Raw genomic sequence first — 20,766 nt, 5'->3', positions numbered from 1 at the left:
GTGATGTTATTGTCGGTTCAGCATAAACACACTTATAGAGCAGAGTCCCCATAGGCAGATTCAGGTGTCATTCAAAAATACCAATCCTTTTCCCTCCTCCTGGTGAAGCCATTTGTGTGTGTTCCCAAATGTGAGCCATGTTTTGTTTTTGTTTATTTCTTAAGATGTGTTAAAGATGCACGTTTTTTTATTATTAGCTAGCCACCGCTTTGAAGTAATTCGCTAGCGTTGACAGAAGTTGTGAAACAGAAAGACAAACACAATTGCGTTTGAATGGAACTGGGTCAAGTGGGCGGGGCTACATAAGGCGAAAAAAAAAAATTAAACAAATTCTAGTTATCGTCTTTGAGTGTGGATTGTATTATTTTACATACTGGATGGACTGGTTAACTTATGCTATGCTCCAAATGTTATATCCATGAGTCTTTTGAATAGCCTAGTAATAGGGCATTTTTTATATTTGACATTACCTTTAGCTACAGAATGTCTCACTACCGTGCATTTCCATCCCCACCTCTCTCCTTAATTTCTTTCTCAAGCGTGCAGAAACAGGGGCTGTCAACAGTTTTATTACATATGGTTCGTTGTGAAAACATGTTAGTATCGATGTTCCCGAACAGATTTCACTGGGTTTCCCAATTTAAGCACAGGGTAGCTGCAGGAACATGGTTGGAGAGCCCATGGCATATCATGGAATATCACCTGTCATGCAGCGAGAGGCTGCATGCTCCTCAAACAGTGGTTGATGCATGAAGTGAAATAAGTGTTCTTATAAGCCCAGACATTTCTTTATGCTATCCCGTGTGAAAGTTTTGATGGTTGCCACTAAAAAGAGGAGGATCCTAGCTGCTACTGTATTTGTTTTTCTGCTGCTGCAAACTGGAGTAGCCTACCCGGCATAAAAACAAAATGTGGGAAAGCGGCCTCCATTCGCTAATCGATTGCATATGGATGTCTTTTTACCCTTGTGCCTGCCCATTTGATATTAGTAAAGACAACATCAAATTGATGAGTGAAAATATGATCACTTGATGAGAGAACCGCGTGTGCAGCCTGAGGCAAGGAACAGAGCGCAAGCTTTTTTTTCTTGACTTTTTCAAATAGTCAATAGACTATAGTCGCATCACGCAGCCCATGTACTGAATGTATAGTCGCATCACGCAGCCCATGTACTGAATGTATAGTCGCATCACGCAGCCCATGTACTGAATGTATAGTCGCATCACGCAGCCCATGTACTGAATGTATAGTCGCATCACGCAGCCCATGTACTGAATGTTTTGATTTCTAATACATTCTAAGATTTGTATCATTTCCAACTAAATTAGCCAAATAACTCTAAATCTAGCATATAGGACCTGTTTCAAATGATCACTTTTATGCTCAACATAGCCACTTCATATGCACACTTGCTCCGGAATGGGAAAAATGTCCTTTCTATTTTATTCAGTTCAATTATATTATTCTTACTATAGAATCATTTTATTAATTTGCATTCATTTGCATGACAAAATGTCATGACTGCCACAGCCCCAGCCACGCTCCTGCTAAACTATGCCTCCAGTCTTCTGATCTGACCCGCTGGGTCATATCTCAATAACTCAGCACCAAAAACCCAGCATCAACAACCCAACCTTGCTCTTTTTAAAGAAAACAACCAAACCAATTTGACCCAAAGCCTGCAACCCAGCAGTTGGGTCAACCAAACAACCCAGCAGACACTTCTATGCTGTGCAGTTGTAGGGCTATTCAATGATGATCCTGGAGGGCCGAAACATTTCAGTTTTTTCTTTCTCCCTGGTAGTTCCTTGATCCTTGGCTGGAAGTTGACAGCTTTTGTACAGTATCTGTTGGAAGAAATGCAGTTTGAATCTCTTCTCCTATACATTTTCTTCAGTGTTACCCTGCTGGTTTGTATAATGTCATCCAGCCCATTATTTCAAGTGAGAATATTATGTGACACATTACAAACGCATTACAGCAGACTTACACATACACCATTATGTTATGTATTAAATGGTGGACGATAGCAGTCTGGCGACATGGCTAATAACTGTGGAGATGTTTTGTTGTTCTGATTTTTATTGTTCATGTAGAGATACGTATATGTCAGGTATGAGAGAGGGAGACAGATAAATAGTGAAGGGGTAGACTGGTGGCCTCTAGGGGCAATATATGTGGACTCCATGGGCGATATACACTGAGTGTATAAAACATTAGGAACGCCTTCCTAATATTGAGTTGCACCCCCTTTTGTCCTCAGAACAGACTCAATTTGTCAGGGCATGGACTCTACAAGGTGTCGAATGCATTCCACAGGGATGCTGGCCCATGTTGACTCCAATGCTTCCAATAGTTGTGTCAAGTTGGCTGGATGTCTTTTGGGTGGTGGACCATTCTTGTGGGAAACACAGGACATTTTTTAGGGTGAAAAACCCAGCAGCATTACAGTTCTTGACACATTCAAATCAAATTGTGTTTGTCACATGTGCTGAATACAATAGGTACCTTACCGTGAAATGCTTACTAACCCTTAACCGACAATGCAGTTCAAGAAATAGAGTTAAGAAAATATTTACTAAATAAACTAAAGTCCAAAAATTGTATCAAAAAGTAACAGAAGAAAATTACATAACAATAACGAGGCTATATACTGGGGGTACTGGTATCGAGTGAATGTGTGAAGTGACTATGCATAGATAATTAACAGCGAGTAGCAGCAGTGCAAAAACAGAGTAAATAGTTCGGGTGGCCATTTGATGAATTGTTCAGCAGTAAAATGGCTTGGGGGTAGAAGCTGTTAAGGAGCCTTTTGGTCCTAGGCTTGGCGCTCCGGTCCCGCTTGCCGTGTGTTAGCAGAGAGAACAGTTTATGACTTGGGTGAGTCTTTGACAAACTGGTACGACTATCATACCCCGTTCATAGGCACTTAAATAGTTTGTCTTGCCCATTCACCCTCTGATCGGCACTCTCCTCTTCATTCTATACCTTTCTCTCTCCACTATCCTCTTGTATTTTCTTCTCATCCTCACCATTTTCTCTCGCCTTTCTAAACTGATTGAAGTGGATTTAAGAAGTGACATCAATAAGGGATCATAGCTTTCCCCTGGATTCACCGGGTCAGCATATGTCATGAAAAGAGTATCTTCCTAATGTTTTTTACACTCAGTGTATGTGATCTGGCAGTGGCAGCAGTACCGCAAGACTAACCTCCAGCACTCATTGCTCTGTGTTTCTATCTCTCTCTATGATTTCTCCACATCCCTCCCCGTTCCACAACAACATGGGAGCATATCATATGTAAAAGTACATGTGTGTGTATATCTATGCAAACTACACTTTTCTGTTGTAAATAGTACATGGTAGCAGTTTTGTTTACGGTGTCCATTTCTTGACACCCCCAAGCCTCAACCATGTCATTGTGATGATGATTAATTTCTATCTGTTGACAGATGTGTTTCTATCTTTCTCTCTTTGCTTCTCTCCAGATCTCTCCCCTTTCCACAACATCCCCCTCCAGGGCCAGTACCATTGTCACCACGGCCCAGGGGTCCCTCTGGGACAGTTGTGTGACTTCACGATGGACTGCCCACTCGGCGACGACGAAGGGGACATGTGCAGTGAGTACAGCTTATCTATTCTGAACAAAACTATAAACATGCAACAATTTCAACATTTTTACTGAGTTAAAATTCATATAAAGAAATAAGACAATTTAAATAAATAAATTAGGCCCTAATCTATTGATTACACATGAACCGAGCAGGGGTGCAGCCATGGGTGTGCCTTGGAGGGCATACACCCACCCACTTGGCAGCCAGGCCCACCCACTTGGGAGCCAGGCCCAGCCAATCAGAATAATTTTTTTGCAACAAAAGGCTTTATTACAACATTGGAGGCAACTTCAGGTCAAGAAATGAACATTCAATTCTCTGGCAACAGCTCTGGTGGACCTTCCTGGAGTCAGCATGCCAACTGCATGCTCCCTCAAAACTTGAGACATATGTGGCACTGTGTTGTGTGACAAAACTGCACATTTTAAAGTGTGCTTTTATTGTCCCCAGCACAAGGTGCACATGTGTAATGATCATGCTGTTTAATCAGCTTCTCGATATGCCACACTTGTCAGTTGGATGGATTATCTTGTCAAAGGAGAAATGCTCACTAACAGCGATGTAAATACATATCACGTGCGCCGAGTCATTCTCAACCTTGGTAAAGCGGCAAAATAGGTGAGAGCTCCTTTAATGAAGCTGTTGTGCCCCGACTGCCTGCCATTACACAACTATGGCTATGTACCAAATGGCACCCTTTTCAATATATAGTGCACTATTTTTGACCACAGCCCTATACAGTGACATTTGGGACGTAGCCCACAACTACGGCTGCCTGAACTTACTTGACAGAGGCACTGCAGAGCGCTGTCAGAGCATAAATGTTTCCCACGCCGACACCATACATCACTAGCGTTTCTCACCCTTAAAATGTTTCTGCGGTTCTTATTTTTCGTTTACGGAAAACATTTGTTTTCTCAAAGGAACAGTTTTATGCCAATGTTGGGTTGGATGGGCGTCTGTGTGTGCAGGGGCATTATGCCCATTGAAATGCACAGGCCACAGTTCTATTCAATTGTACTATATAGAAGATATTGCTTCTTTAAGTCATGATTAATTAAAATAAATTGAATTTGGCCCTCAATGCACCCTAAAAAGAATAAGGTACATGACATGTGTGTTTGTGTGATGGGGTGTGTGTGTGTGTGTGTGTGTGTGTGTGTGTGTGTGTGTGTGTGTGTGTGTGTGTATGTGTGTGTGTGTGTGTGTGTGTGTGTGTGCGTGCGTGTGTGTCTGTTATTGTGTGTGTGTGTGCAGTTCATTACACATGTACAGTACCAGTCAAAAGTTTGGACACACCTACTCATTCAAGGTTTTTTCTTTATTTTTACTATTTTCTACATTGTAGAATAATAGTGAAGACATCAAAACTATGAAATAACACATATGGAATCATATAGTAACCAAAAAAGTGTTAAACAATTCAAAATATATTTTATGTTTGAGATTCTTCAAAGTAGCCACCCATTGCCTTGATGACAGCTTTGAACACTCTTGGCATTCTCTCAACCAGCTTCACCTGGAATGCTTTTCCAACAGTCTTGAAGGACTTCCCAAATAAGCTGAGCACTTGTCGGCTGCTTTTCCTTCACTCTGCGGTCCAACTTATCCCAAACCATCTCAAGATGTTTGAGGTTGGGTGATTATGGAGGCCATCAATCTCTTAATTGGTCAAATAGCCCTTACACAGCCTGTTGAAAGACGAATGATAGTCCCACTAAGTGCAAAACAGATGTGATGGCGTATTGTTGCAGAATTCTAAGGTAGCCATGCTGGTTAAATGTGCCTTGAATTCTAAATAAATCAAAGAGAGTGTCACCAGCAAAGCAACCCTACACCATCTCACCTCCTTTTCCATGCTTCACGGTGGGAACCACATGTGCAGAGATCACCTGTTCATCTACTATGCATCTCACGAAGACATGGCGGTTGGAACCAAAAATCTCAAAGTTGGACTCATCAGACTAAAGGACAGATTTCCACCGGAAGAAGTTTCTTCTTCTTATTGATGTCCTTTAGCTGTGATTTCTTTGCAGCAATTCAACCATGAAGGCCTGATTCACACAGTCTCCTCTGAACAGTTGAGGTTGAGATGTGTCTGTTACTTGAACTCTGTGAAGCATTTCTGAGACTGGTAACTCTAATGAACTTATCCTCTGCAGATCCTGGTTGAAGACAGCAGAGGTGTATTTAGAGGGCAAGTTGGTCAGAATGATATCTAAGAGGTTACGGATTTAGGGTTGTACTTGGTAGATTCCTTGATAATTTGTGTGAGATTGAGGGCATCTAGTTTAGATTGTAGGACAGCCGGGGTGTTAAGCATATACCAGTTTAGCTCACCTAACAGTACAACCTCTGAAGATAGATGGGAATTAATTCACATATGGTTTCCAGGGCACAGCTGGGGAATGAGGGGAGTCTATAACACGCGGCAACGGTGAGAGACTTGTTTCTGGAAAGATGGATTTTTAAAAGTAGAAGCTCGAATTGTTTGGGAACAGACATGGATAGTATGACAGAACTCTGCAGGCTATCCCTGCCGTAGATTGCAACTCCGCCCCCTTTGGCAGTTCTATCTTGTCGGAAAATGTTGTAGTTGGGGATGGAAATTTCAGAATTTTTGGTGGCCTTCCTAAGCCAGGATTCAGACACGGCTAGGACATCAGGTTTGGCGGAGTGTGCTAAAGCAGGGAATAAAACAAGCTTAGGGAGAAAGCTTCTGATGTTAACATGCATGAAACCAAGGCTTTTAAGGTTACAGAAGTCAACAATTGAGAGCACCTGGGGAATAGGAGTGGTGCTGGGGGCTGCAGGGCCTGGGTTAACCTCTTGGGGCTAGGTGGGACGCTAGCGTGCCACCCGTGGTGCACTCCATCAACAGCAGGTGCATTTCAAGAGCGGCAAATTTGAATCCAAATAAATGTCAATTCAAATTTTTCAAAAATACAACTATGTTACACCATTTGAAAGATAAACATCTCCTTAATCTAACCACGTTTTACGATTTCAAAAAGGTTTTACGGCGAAAGCATAAATTTAGAGTATGTTAGGACAGTACATTTACAAGAGTTGTGTGTAATGTTTTGTCAAGTCAAAGACAGGGTCACCAAAACCATAAAACCAGCTAAAATGATGCACTAACCTTTTACAATCTCCATCAGATGACACTCCTAGGACATTATGTTAGACAATGCATGCATTTTTAGTTCTATCAAGTTCATATTTATATCAAAAAACAGCGTTTTACTATGGCATTGATGTTGAGGAAATCGTTTCCCTCCAATAACCGGCAGTCAAGTCAGCGTCACAAATTAAATAATTAAAATTAGAAAACATTGGTAAAATATTATATTGTCATTTAAAGAATTATAGATTTACATCTTTTGAACGCAATCAACTTGCCAGATTTAAAAATAACCTTACTGGGAAATCACACTTTGCAATAATCTGAGCACTGCGCCCAGAAAAATACGCGTTGCGATACAGACTAGACGTCATGTTGGGGAGATCTAAAATCGAAAATACTATGTAAATAATCCATTACCTTTGATTCTCTTCATCAGATGTCACTTCCAGGTATCACAGGTCCATAACGAATGTAGTTTTGTTCAAAAAAGCTCATCATTTATGTCCAAAAATCTCCGTCTCGTTAGCACATGATGTAAGCCAGCCGGACTTCTCGTCATGAACGAGGGGAAAAAATATATTTCCGTTCGTTCAAACATGTCAAACGTTGTATAGCGTAAATCATTAGGGCCTTTTTTAACCAGAACATGAATAATATTCAAGGTGGACGAATGCATACTCTTTTATAACGTATTGGAACGAGGGTACCCAACATGAACTAGCGCGCCAGGTGTCTAATGGGACATCAACGTTCCATGGCTCTTGTTCGGTCAGATCTCCCTCCAGAAGACTCAAAACACTTTGTAAAGGCTGGTGACATCTAGTGGAAGCAATAGGAAGTGCCAAAATATTCCTAAACCCCTGTGTTTTTCAATGGGATAGGTTTAAAGTCAATACAACACATCAGGTATCCACTTCCTGTCAGAAAATGTCTCAGGGTTTTGCCTGCCAAATGAGTTCTGTTATACTCACAGACACCATTCAAACAGTTTTGGAAACTTTAGAGTGTTTTCTATCCATATATAATAAGTATATGCATATTGTAGTTACTGGGTAGGATTAGTAACCAGATTAAATCGGGTACATTTTTTTTATCCAGACGTGCAAATGCTGCCCCCTAGACCCAACAGGTTAACCTCTACATCACCAGAGGAACAGAGGAGGAGTAGGATAAGGGTATGGCTAAAAGAACTGGTTGCCTAGTGCGTTCAGAACAGAGAGTAAATAGATTCAAGGCATAATATACAGACAAGGGTATGGTAGGATGTGAGTACAGTGGAGGTAAACCTAGGCATTGAGTGACGATGTGAGAGGTTTTGTCTTTAGAGGCACCAGTTAAGCCAGGTGAGGTCTACGCATGTGTGAGGGGTGGGACAAAAGGGCGATCTAAGGCAAGTTGGGCATTGCTGGGGGCTCTACAGTGAAGTAAGACAATAGTAACTAACCAAAACAGCAACAGACAAAGCATATTGACATTAGGGAGAGGTATGTGTAGCCGAGTTATCATAGGGTCCAATGAGCAGCAATAGGTGAGTCTGTGAGACGTTCAGTAGTCGCTACTATACTAGGCGAGCTGGAGACACGGCGATTCAGACAGCTAGCAGGTCGGGGCTAGCAGATGGGCCTTTGGCGACGTCGCAACGGAAGAGCCTGTTGAAACCACCTCGGACGATTATGTCGGCAGACCAGACCATGGATCGGCGGGGCTCCGTGTCGGCAATAAAGGGTCCAGGCCAATTGGCAAAATAGGTATTGTAGCCCAAGAATTAGCTGGTAGACCTCTTCGGCAAGCCGGGAGATGGGCCTAGCTCGTGGCTAGCTCAAGGCTAACTGGTGCATGCTTCGGGACAGAGGCGTTAGCCAGCAGTAGCCACTTGAATGCAGCTACCTAGCTGCTGTGATCTGGTGTAATGGACCAGGGCTTGCAGCAAGAATCCGGTGATGAGGTAGAGAAAAAGCAGTCCGCTATGCTCTGGGTTGGTGTCACGCTGTGCAGACTGGCAGGTATTGACCGAGCTGAAGCTGGCTGGTGTCCGAGTTAATGGTGAAGACCGCTAGCAGTGGCTAACTGACTAGTAGCTAGTTAGCTGGCTAGCTTCTGATGGGGGTTCCGATTCTAAAGTTCAAAAATAGCAAATCTGTACCACATTGGGTGAGGCAGGATGCAGGAAAGTATATTCAGTTCATAGATGGAAAGTGAGATTCAAATATATACGAAATAAACGGGAAAAAACGAGGAAAAGTACTATGTACACGGGACAAGACGGGACAAGACAAAAACACGTCCAACTGCTATGCCATCTTGGACATCTTGGACTCCGCTGCTCTGGCACCCCAATGGTGGAACAAGCTTCCTCACGACGCCAGTACAGCGGAGTCAATCACCACCTTCCGGAGACACCTGACACCCCACCTCTTTAAGGAATACCTGGGATAGGATAAAGTAATCCTTCTAACACTCCCCCCACCCTCCCCCCCCCAAAAAAGATATAGATGCACTATTGTAAAGTGGTTGTTCCACTGGATATCGTAAGGTGAATGCACCAATTTGTAAGTCGCTCTGGATAAGAGCGTCTGCTAAATGACGTAAATGTAGATGTAATGCATTCATGCTTTGGATTTGTTTGGGGCAAATCCAATACAACACATTACTGAGTACTACTCTCCATATTTTCAAGCATAGTGGTGGCTGCATTATGTGGGGAGTTTTTCAGGACAAGAAAGAAATGGAGCTAAGCAGAGGCAAAGTCCTCAAGGAAAACCTGGTTCAGTCTGCTTTCCACCAGACACCGGGAGATGAATTCAACTTTCAGCAGGATAATAACCTAAAACACAAAGCCAAATTTACACTGGTGTTGCTTACCAAGAAGACAGTGAGAATGTTCCTATGGCAAGACTTGAAAATGGTTGTCTAGCAATGATCAATAACCAATTTGACAGAGCTTGAAGAATTTTGAAAATAATAATGGACAAATATTGTACAATCCAGGTGTGCGAAGGAGTATGAATACTTTCTGAAGGCACTGTATATAATTGCATGTGTGTCGTTGTACATATCTCTATAAATACATTTGAAATGAATTCCAGGAAAAACATACAGAATGTTAATTGACCCTAAATTAATCTCCATTCATGCACATGTATATGAAGCTGACCAGAATTAACATTAGCATGCCTATGTTGGCCACTCCCCTGTGCCTATAGGTCAGCGAACCGTGGGGGCTAGCGAAATAAGAGGCTAACGTGTACCTAGTACTTATCAAGCTATCAATGCCAATTAGACTAGCACGCTACCCCAGGGGGATAGTTTACATTTGAATGTGGCGTGTGCTGGAGATGCCCCAGAGAGACCGACCATTGCATGACAGTTGAATTAATCACTACTTAAAACATGAAATGCATGGAGATCAGTAGGCGTGGCGGCCAGAGGTTACATAGCTTGGGATTCACTGGAGTTGTTGATACCGTTGTCTTTGTACGGTGAGTGACTTGAGAGGTGTGCATAACAAATTATTTGGAAGCTTGTTACCCATCCAAAGCTCCCTCTTTGTGCCGACTTCTCTGTTGTATCTTATCTTTAAATAGTGCCAGTCAACCCTGTCAATTATGGAGTAGTTATTTGTTAGTGGTTACGATAACACTAGTTACATCATTGATCTCATTTAGTGGATTGACTCTATTTGACATGAGAAGTGGAAAGTACTGTACATTACTCTACTTCTCATGTCAGAAACAATGGATCTGTTAGTCACCTGCCCTTTTCCACTCAAATTATGTCCTGAGGATTGGAACATGATGGTAAGCACAAAGTCTATTTGTGTTGGGAACTAGAGCTCTCTCTCCCATGGCTTGCTCTCTCCCTCCCTCCCACCTCTCCCTCTGTAATGAGGTCTGTGTGTAGCTTGTGTAGAGGAGTCAGGCGCAGGACAGCAGATATGAGTAAATAAACGTAATTTACTCAAAATAGGCAAATACAATACAATAAATCAAGCCCACAATAATGGACCGTATAACATACAAACAATAACTCACAAACAAACATGGGGGAACAGAGGGTTAAATAATGAACAAGTAATTGAAACCAGGTGTGTAAGACAAATACAAAACAAATGGAAAATGAAAAGTGGGTCGACGATGGCTAGAAGGCCGGTGACGTCGACCGCCGAACGCCGCCCGAACAAGGAGAGGGACCGACTTCGGCAGAGGTCGTGACACCCTCTCTCCCCCTCTGTCCCATCTCTCTCTCCCTCCTATTTCTCTCTCTCTCTGACCCCTCTCTCTCCCTCAGTCACTTGCAGCTGTCCCATGCATTTCTGTCTATCTACCCTCCCTGAGACTTTCGCGACTCCAGAGTCCCAAAACACACCACGTTACCCTTCGGCATAACCTATTCCATATGATCAATCCATCATTTATCTATCTCATTTCAATCAAGAGGAATTTATGACATTGATATTGAATATTGAAGATGGGGGTTGGATTCATTTTTACACATCCGCCTGTTAGAGGATCGAAGACTATGCTGGTCGATGTGTTTACAGTGGTAGGTCATCATTTCCACCCTCCCTTTCTTGCTCTGCCTCGCCTCTGCAGATGAGTCGCAACAGTTGAGCAGAGGCTTCACTGATCAACGATCGGTGGAAGACAGAGATGTAATTGCATTTGTGGCCACTCATGCTGATTTGGTAGTGTGTTTGTGTGTGTGTCTGCATGCATGTGTATGTGTGTGCTTGTGTGTGCATGAATGTGTGTTCCCTTCCCTGTGAGTATCTTTGAGTCTCCTTAATTGTGTCATCCAGTGCCAATTAGTGTAGAGAGAACAAGTTACAGAAGGCACTATTTCAGCATAGGAACGAACTGCAGGAGTGGTACAGGCCCTTAAAGTGGTAGAGCTAGCATCATGCATCCTTGCTGAGATGACTTGGTAGAGTCAATGTGAAACAGGTCAAATTGTCCTACTAGAAGCCTTGGGCAACTATCTTCCCCCTATGAAGTGGCTTTTAGGCTGCTATATATCAGTTAAGATGAGAGAGAATTTTTTGAGCATGGCCTTATTTCTATTAGAGCATATAGGATGACTGCCAATCATATTCCATTCACCCAGCTCAATGTGACATCGATAGGTTTAGGCTACTACATGATACATGAATGTTCCCTGTACCCACCATGAGGTTGCTACAACCTTTGAATGAAAATGTACAACATAGGTGCAAAGGTCAAGAGAATTTTGAGTAATCAAGGTGACAGACAGTGACACATTCAATGCCGCTTTGCACACTCTTGCCTGTAGCTGATCTAGGGTGTAATCGTTAGTCCAACAGTTGCAAACGAGAGTTTCTATTGGACAAATTCAGGTATGTTTATCCCCGTTTTGTTCTGTTTGCTTCCATTTGAATACACCGCTGATCACATGCAAACACAGTTCACTTTCATAGTTGCCACATACAAACAGCTTGTTGTATATATAATTCTTTCTCGCTTCTCGCATCTATCTACACGCTCTTCTCCTCTCATCTTTTACTTTCGCTTGTGGACTTCAGTGCACAACATATCAGCTGTCTCTGACCAGGCGAAAAACCTTTCCAAGCCAAACCTTCATATCATGACCACTAACCGCTTCGCACAGCCTACATCGTTGTCATGTATTTGGGATTTGGTATTCATTAGGATCCCCATTAGCTGCTGCAAAATCATCAGCTACTCTTCCTGGGGTCCACATGAATCAGAACATAATACATAGTACAGAACATTATTAGTCAAAGATTGAAATACATACATTTAAAACGTCACACACAGACTACATATCAGTCCATGCACACAATATCTAGGTCTAATACACAGTACAGTGCAAATTACAATACAAGATATATAAAATGGCTGTCGCTTCACAGTCTCCTTTGTGCAGTATGGTGTTCTTTTATCTGTTTTTTTAAACTGGTTTTATTGCTAGCTTGAGAAACCTAGGGTGGCAGAGAGTTCCATGTAGTCATGGCTCTATTTAATACTGTTTCCCAGCCTCTGTTCTGGACCTGGGGACTGTGAAGAGACCTCGGGTTTCATGTCTTGTGTTGTACTGATGAGTGTCTGAACTGTGTGCCAACTGCTTAACAGTTCGGTACCTTCAACACATCAATACCTCGCTTAAAGACCAATAAGGATGCAATCAATCTCTCCTTAACTTTGAGCCAGGAGAGACTGACATGCATGTTACTGACACTTTCCCTCTGTGTACATAAGTGTGATACATGCTGCTTTGTTCTGGACCAACTGCAATTTACCTATGTCCTTCTTTGACGCACATGACCACGCCACAGTCAACATAGCTACTAGAACTAGCGCTTTAGTAAACCCACTACAATCATGCAGTACAGTGTACAGTCAGCAGCAAGTAGTTACCCAGTGGCAATACATTTATAAAACCAAACGCCTTGGAAGAGTTCCAGTGTTGGAAAGCCATAGCCAGCTAGGTAACATAGCATCCCTCTCTGTTTGAGCTGGGTGTTTGAGTAGGCTAAACTAGCTAGCTGCATTTGAAGCTAGCTAAGTAAGTGAACGTGAAAGTGTAAAAAAATATATACTAGGAAATCTCTCTTGCTTCTCCTTCATTTTGGAATAAATTAATTTGTTAAACTGTTCGACTATTGTCTTTCTCTCTCTGAGTAAAATACTCACCACATTGTATGCACTGCATTGCTAGCTAGCTGTAGCTTATGCTTTCAGTGCTAGATTCATTCTCTGATCCTTTGATTGTGTGGACAACATGTCAGTTCATGTTGCAAGAGCTCTGGTAGGTTGGAGGACTATGTAAGTCTATGGACCGGGCTGCGAACCATGAGCCTCCTAAGTTTTGTATTGAAGTCAATGTACCCAGAGGAGGACAAAAGCTAGCTGTCCTCCGGCTACACCATGGTGCTATCCTCCAGAGTGCTGTTGAGGCTACTGTAGAATGAATTTCTGATTTTCAACAGTGTTTTTTAGTCAATTATTTGGTGACGTTGTCGTGTCTTTGGCTATGCCGGATTAAGTGATATGACATGCTAACCTATGAAATCCTTTCTCTGTAATTAATATTACCTGATTAAGCTAATCATGTAAATGTAATTAACTAGAAAGTCGGGGCACCACGGAATAACGTTTATAGAGCCGTTATCTTCCGAATAAACTCTTAAAATACTTAGTAATACTTTACATCGATAGCAGTCAATATTAACCCTTATCTTATTTTCAGTCTCATAATGAAAGTTGTAAATTCTTGGCTATCTTCACGAACCCTGGCTAACAAGTTGAATCAGCAATACAAAATTGGGTTTAATTATTTATTTACTAAATACCTAAACTAATCACACAGAATTACAAATACACCGAATACAAATGATGTGATACATGATGGCTGGTTACACAAAGGAAAGGGGGTTGGGCTTGAATGAAAGAGCGGGAAGACTTAGGAACAAAGAAACAGCAGCTATGCTATCGTAAATACATTATCTTATGCATTCTAAATTACCGCAGATTTGGAAAAGGAAAATGCAATAAATATTTACTCTGAGCTGCGCTTCGGTAGATTGGTCGTTGATGCTGGCCGGGTTGGCCAACAGATCTTCCTGTCCTCGGAAGAATGTCTCTGGTGGTAAATTGGATACGTGGTGGTATCTTCGTCTGTCTGTTAGACTGGATCCGTCGTCCGTCCTTTCCTAGCCCCCGTCTACAGCGGCCGCTGCTAACTCAACGGCTAGGAAGTATCACTTCTGTAGTGAATAAGCTCAAAGTTCATACCATTCGCCACCAAAGCTCACGCCGAGGTTGGCTTAGTTCTGTACTTGACGTGTGTCCTTCTAACGTAGAGGATGCAGACCTCACGTACTGGAACATGTGGTTATCTTTTCGCCAAAGGCTTATATAGTGGAGAGGGGGAAGGATGTGTTTCATCGTTTATAACCCCTGTCTCTTCACAGGGGTGGGCCACTGATCAAGCAGGACACTTTCCTTATGAAAACCCAATTCTCTCATTTGGAAGCTAAAATTACATTTAATCTCCTAACAAACAATTTCAATATCAAACATTTCAATTGCATAACAATTCCATGTGACTCTGATAACTAGAGGGTGTATACTTTCCCAGGTACAGTTTGTCGTCCTGTCATCAGTCATAATGTCTCAGATGACAACCGAACTGACATCCATACTCATTACGTTCCAAAGCATATTTCCAACTGGTTTTATTACCAAAATATGGTTATTTTCCCCATTTGTTTGACGTTCCCAGACTCTCTATATTTAACAGGACAGCAGTCCTTCAGGACAGCAGTCCTTCAGTAGGGTCAGAAAGAGAGGGGAAGGGAGAAAGGTATTTATGGGGGGGTCATAAACCTTACCCACAGGCCAACGTCATGACAACGTGAATATATTTAGTATAGTCTTATCTAAAAAGGATAACTTTGTTAGTTTCCCTTTTTCTTTTTTCACTGAGGAGGATGGTCCTCCCCTTCCTCCTCTGAGGAGCCTCCACTGCTATATATAAAGTGCAGTCAACCAATCCCCAATTGACAGCAGGCTTGCATCACCAAACCTTTTTTCTATAATTTATTTTTCATCCTCCCCTTTTCTTTGTCCTCTCTCTTCGACACATCTCTTTCAGATGTGTAAAAGCTGGTTGGGCCCCCCCCTTTCTTGCTCTTTCTCTCACTTTTTCTGAAATTATTAGCCCCTGTATTTTTCCTCCTTCTTCTGGTCTCTCCCCCTTCATCCTTCCCTCATCCCCCATCCTTCTCTCCTTCCCTCCATCAGTCACTCACTCACTCACTCTTTATAAAGCACTGGGACCAAAAGGATTAGCCCCATATTTTCTCTCCGTCTGCCCCCCTTCTTCTCCCGCACTCCCCCTCACCATCTCTAGCTCTCAATTTTCTCTCTGTTTCTCCCATTCTCTCTCCCTCTGCCCTTGCTACTGAGACACTCCTCTCATCATGTCCTCCTCTCTGATGTTCCATCTCTCTCACTGTCTGTCTGTCTCGCTCTAGGTCAATTGAGCTACAAGGCTACTCACTTTCTTCTCCTCTTTCTACCTCTCTCGCTCTCTCTGTCTTTCTCTCCCTCTTAGGTCAGTTTCTCAACGGCAGCTATTGCTCCTTCGAGGATGGTGAGTGCGGTTGGCAGCCAACAGTGGCCAAGGGATCCTCCTGGAGGCGTGTCCATACCCCGCCAAAGGGGGTGCGGCCCAGCTGTGAATCATCCTCAGGTGAATCATCCATTCTGATATTGATAACACAAGCCCTGTACACAACCCCTAGCTACCGCCGAGGCAGTCTATTACCCCTAAGGCACTTGTGAAGATCTGAAACGACTGGATAGATGTAGGTAATATGTGGAAAAATTATTCCCAAGGGAAAAAGTGGAGCTGAACCATATTGCTTATACAGTACCAATCCAGTTCTGGAGAATAGGGATTGTTTCTGGACTTGGTCATCATCAATTTACTGTATGCCGTTAGTGGCTGTAATGCAAAGTAAGGCCTATACCGTATGCTCAAATTCGGGCATAACAGAGAAAATACAACCTCTGTTGTTATCATTCACTGGAACTTTTTTGTAAAATCTGCCGTGTTATTGAACTTTTCTTGTTGTTGCAAAGCACAGCTATTTAACTTGTTTTCTGTGTGTTTATGTACTTGTTTGTGTGTGTGTGTGTGTGGGTGCATGTATGCGTGTGCGTGTGTGTGTGCGTTCCAGGTGCCATGTTCAGTGTGGACGGAGGGCAGTCCAAGGGTCATCAGGTGTCAACGTTGCTCAGGAGCCCTCTCTTCCCCCCTCCCCTACGGAACTCTCGATGTGAGGTGAGAGCCCCCTCTCTCTCTCTCTCTCACACACACACACACACACACACACACACACACACACACACACACACACACACACACACACACACACACACACGAGAGACAGATACACACACACACACACACCAGACTCTCAGAGACAGACAGACACACATAGACACACACACACAACGCCCTCCCGTTGTGTGCACATTTGGAGACTCAGCTTTGGGCAATTATAATTAAGGCGCATTGCACAAATAGTTCAGATGTAGTCTTTTAAGTCTGACCAACCAGACTTACACACCAGCTGTGTCCTAAAGGGCACTTTATTTACTTTATAGGGCACTACTTTTGACCAGGACCCATGTAAGGAATAGGGTGCCATTTGGGATGGAGACACAGAAAGTGTGGAGCACAAACAACAACATGAATGAATGAATGGACAGACTAATTATGTTAGAAAGCAGAGTCTGGAAGAAAACAGGCCCACCTGGAATAAAAATAGAGCAGTATTACTATTGAAAAACAAAGTTCTTGATGATAGCAGGATTGCCGAATGACTGAAAATAATTTGTAGGTATAATGAGCAGAGCTCTCCTTACATCAGGAAATTAATTCAACTAATGGATTTAAAAGTTCTTGTTGAATATTTGTTAAAGCAATATCTCTCCATTTAACTATTAGTTTACCTTGTAAGTTGCCGGAAAACAAACAAACAGACAGACAGACAGACAGACAGACAGACAGACAGACAGACAGACAGACAGACAGACAGACAGACAGACAGACAGACGCATGTACCCACGCACGCTTGCACACACACTCACACACATTTACACTGGTCTGGGAAGAGCTGCAGTGGACAGGTGAGGGGGAGCGCAAGTGGAAGCTTGCACTGCTTCATTTATCATTTATCAATTTAATTAATTAATTGAATTCAACTGTATTTCCGGAATTGACAGATTACATGAAATTTGATCCCAACCCTGATAGTGGCGGGTTAGCAAGCTATCATGGGGATTTCCCAGGGATTTCCAGACACGAGGTCAACCCAATTAATAAGAGGCTGGCGATATGGAAAGCATTATTCGTGCCTTATTGGTCAGTCTGCGACCAGCGGGGTTGTCAGTCAGGTCTAGACAGGGTGAGTCCACGGCTATGGTTGTAAACACCTGCCTCTTCATAGAAGGTGTCTGGCAAGTGGGCCGATATCATATTTAGAGGTATTTAGTATGGTGTGGAGCACAAACAACATGAATGAATGAATATTAGGGCACCCCATTGTGTATTTGGGAGGTGGGGGAAGGTCTGTTGAAAATGGAATGCTGGGGAGAGAGAGTGAACAGGAGAGAGAGAGGAGTGTGTGGATAAGCACGACTAGAGAGAGAGAGCGAGAGGAAGAGGAAGAGATAGAAAGATAAACAGAGATGGGGATATCAGTCCTGAACTGTGCTCGCGGCACGGCTACAGCCCAGCTAGCCGCAGTCAGTGGTTCCTTGGCAAGGGCCCAAAGATTAGCCATGATTCCAGATTAGCACCTCAATCTCTCCCCTTACACGACCCTGAGCTGTCCAATGTACGGTACCTGCCTGTCTGTTCTGTCTGACGCAGGACCCAATCTCAAGAGTAGATTGGCTTGGTTATTAGTTGCAGATCATGTCCACCTCGAAGTAATGCCCGGCAAACACTGTTTGACTTCTATAATCTTGATGTCGGGGAACTTCTCACAGTTTCACAAAGGTGAAATCTGGATCAATGATTATTGAGTGAGGGAGATGGTACACTGCGATAGAATACCTCGTACTACATCATTGAAAATATAGTTACACATTTTATCGGAGGGAAACCATATTCGTCACCTGTGCATACTGGAGAGACAGAAAGATAGCATTTAGACAGGTGGAATGTTGTGCAGTTCGTTTGAGAAGAATATAAGCAATATGAATCGGGAACTTTGTACAGCAAAGTGTACAGCTGAGACAATTGATGAATCTGCAGGCGTAACTTTCATGAAATAAAGACCAACACCCGCACACTGCTCCTGCAGTTTTATCTAGTTCCATTTTTTCATACCCAAGTGTCTTCCTGAATGTTTGGCTGGATGAAGACATTTCAGGTTACAATGTTGCATTTAATAACACTGGGGAACATTCAACAGAGTGCAGGTGTTTATCTTCATGATGTACCCTGCAACTGCAAGTAACTGGATGTGCGTACACTGCTTCTAAACTAGTAATTCTGACAGTATAGCATCACCATCTGATGCGTTCAAACAAATTATTTGAGATGTTAATGTGTGTCTCAGTCAAGTCCTATTCTGACTCATCATACTTTTTTGATCTCCCCAACAGGTACGTTTCTTGATGTGTTCTGGAGGTGGCCAGAGAGGGGCACTGTCTTTGTGGCTGGTGGAAAACAGCACACGACCAGAGGAGCAGCGCAGACTGTGGTACTCTGCCAACGAGCCCAAGACAAAGAAAGGCTGGAGACGCATTATCGTTCCTCTCTACGGACTTGTTGACTGGTACGGCGGATCAATTTGGTCCATTGACAGAGAGACAAGTGATTTGGCCAATCCCAGCCTTAGGCAAATAAAGTGAAGTGTAATAATATTTAACAGGGTCAAAATGGGGCACTGCGTCATTAGATGGTGAGATTATAGAATCGTACTACATTTGAAACATGCACCATGTCAAAACATAAAAGAACCTGCAAACCACAGAGATGCATGTGCTTTGTGTATTCTTTTGGGATGAAAGGAAATACATATAGCCTCTCAGGTCCAAAGACACAGTAATGAATAGCTTTTTTCTTCAGTTCTTCCTTCCAAATGCAGATTTTCAACATTTACATTCCATTTTAAGATAGCCCTCCCTTTCACCCTGCAAATGTAATGAATCCCAATAGGTCCACTTGCCTTGTACGGTGAATTCCATATTCACCTTATCGCTCACTGTATCACTTGTTTAAAAACAAACAAACAATGAAGTGAAAATCTATACAGAGGCCTCCACTCATCTGCCTTTTCCTCCAATTAGTTATGGCACTTGATTTTTCAGTTATTCACTGTGAGGAGCTGAAATGAATAAAATAAAAAAGCTGTACGACTTGTTTCATCTCTGTGTGCTTGATTGAGCACTCTATCGTCGGAGCCGGGGCTAATCCCAATCCTCAGAGAGTTATTATATTTTTATTCCCGGTTTTATGGAGTTTGTTCTGCCCACGTTCTTAATTAAAATGCGTGTCCTTACGTCTAATGAACTCGCCCGGACTCGAGGTATGACCTTTGGTCTGGATCTCTGAAATATTGGCAGAGGAATAGGGAAGTCAGTGGATAAAGGTTAGGTTGTAGTAGCAACCCATGTTGTTGGACTGTGAAGGGCAGTATGGAAGTAGATGAGGGCCAAGTTAAGAGTTAAGTTAGGAGTTACTTTTTCAACCTTTTGGGTACTATGAAAAAGACGACCAACACTTCCACATTAAATATTACTTAGATGTATTCTCAATCAGGAGTCACAATGGACACATTTCGACCATGAAGTCTTAATTAAAGTAATGTAAACTGTGGTCTTTGAGGTCATGCATCAGTGTTCTGTCTATTTGCCATTTCTAATAGAACACTATAGTAAGGGCAGAAGTCACTCATTCTCTACATGAGGTCTTTATGACATGTTCTAGTACTGGCAGAAAAATAATTGTGATCAACAATGTTAGTTTTGAAATATGTAGTTGTGCTAGTAGAATATTTTAGTTATGTCCTATTTGAACTCCTTTATGTACTAATTCCAGTAGAAAACTTGAGTCGAGGATGAGAAGGATAAGACAGGGATATCATTACGCTCAATAAACTTTTTGCAAGGATATCTACACTCATTAAACATACTCTATCTTTATCTTGTCCTAGACTTGAATCTGCATTGGGGGCAGGCATGCTTCATCTTCATCTCATACTAGAGCTGAGTGAGATCAGATTGTGTTTCTCCTCAGGTTCTGGCTCCAGTTCAGTACAGACAATGGATCAGGTTCAGGATCAGCGATTTGTCTGGATAACATCTCCTTCAGTATGGACTGCTTCCTGGCCTGTAAGTATTGTTGTTTAGGGTTGTAAACAACAATTTCAGACTGTCCAATAGTAGTAGACAATTTAACCCTTGAAATGATTTAAGAACAGATTCTTATTTACAATGTCAAACATGAAAAATAAATTAGAAA

The 20,766-nt window shown here is 42.5% G+C and overlaps 1 protein-coding gene across 1 annotated transcript in view; it reads left to right on the top strand.

The window, feature by feature from the left end:
- The window catches only part of LOC106610598 (ALK tyrosine kinase receptor), a 173,489-nt gene that overhangs the window by 22,895 nt on the left and 129,828 nt on the right, over window positions 1-20,766 (top strand). Inside the window, exons 2-6 of the mRNA XM_082955608.1 lie at window positions 3,489-3,620; window positions 15,838-15,975; window positions 16,466-16,569; window positions 18,906-19,078; window positions 20,542-20,636. Coding sequence (XP_082811734.1) covers window positions 3,489-3,620; window positions 15,838-15,975; window positions 16,466-16,569; window positions 18,906-19,078; window positions 20,542-20,636 — 642 coding nt within the window. The remainder of the gene's footprint in view (window positions 1-3,488; window positions 3,621-15,837; window positions 15,976-16,465; window positions 16,570-18,905; window positions 19,079-20,541; window positions 20,637-20,766) is intronic.

This window comes from Salmo salar, chromosome 09, assembly GCF_965601325.2.
Source record: "Salmo salar chromosome 09, fSalSal1, whole genome shotgun sequence".
NCBI classification, from domain to species: domain Eukaryota; kingdom Metazoa; phylum Chordata; class Actinopteri; order Salmoniformes; family Salmonidae; genus Salmo; species Salmo salar.
Note: the sequence above shows the minus strand (reverse complement) of the source record. Positions and strands in the feature narration are given on the sequence as shown.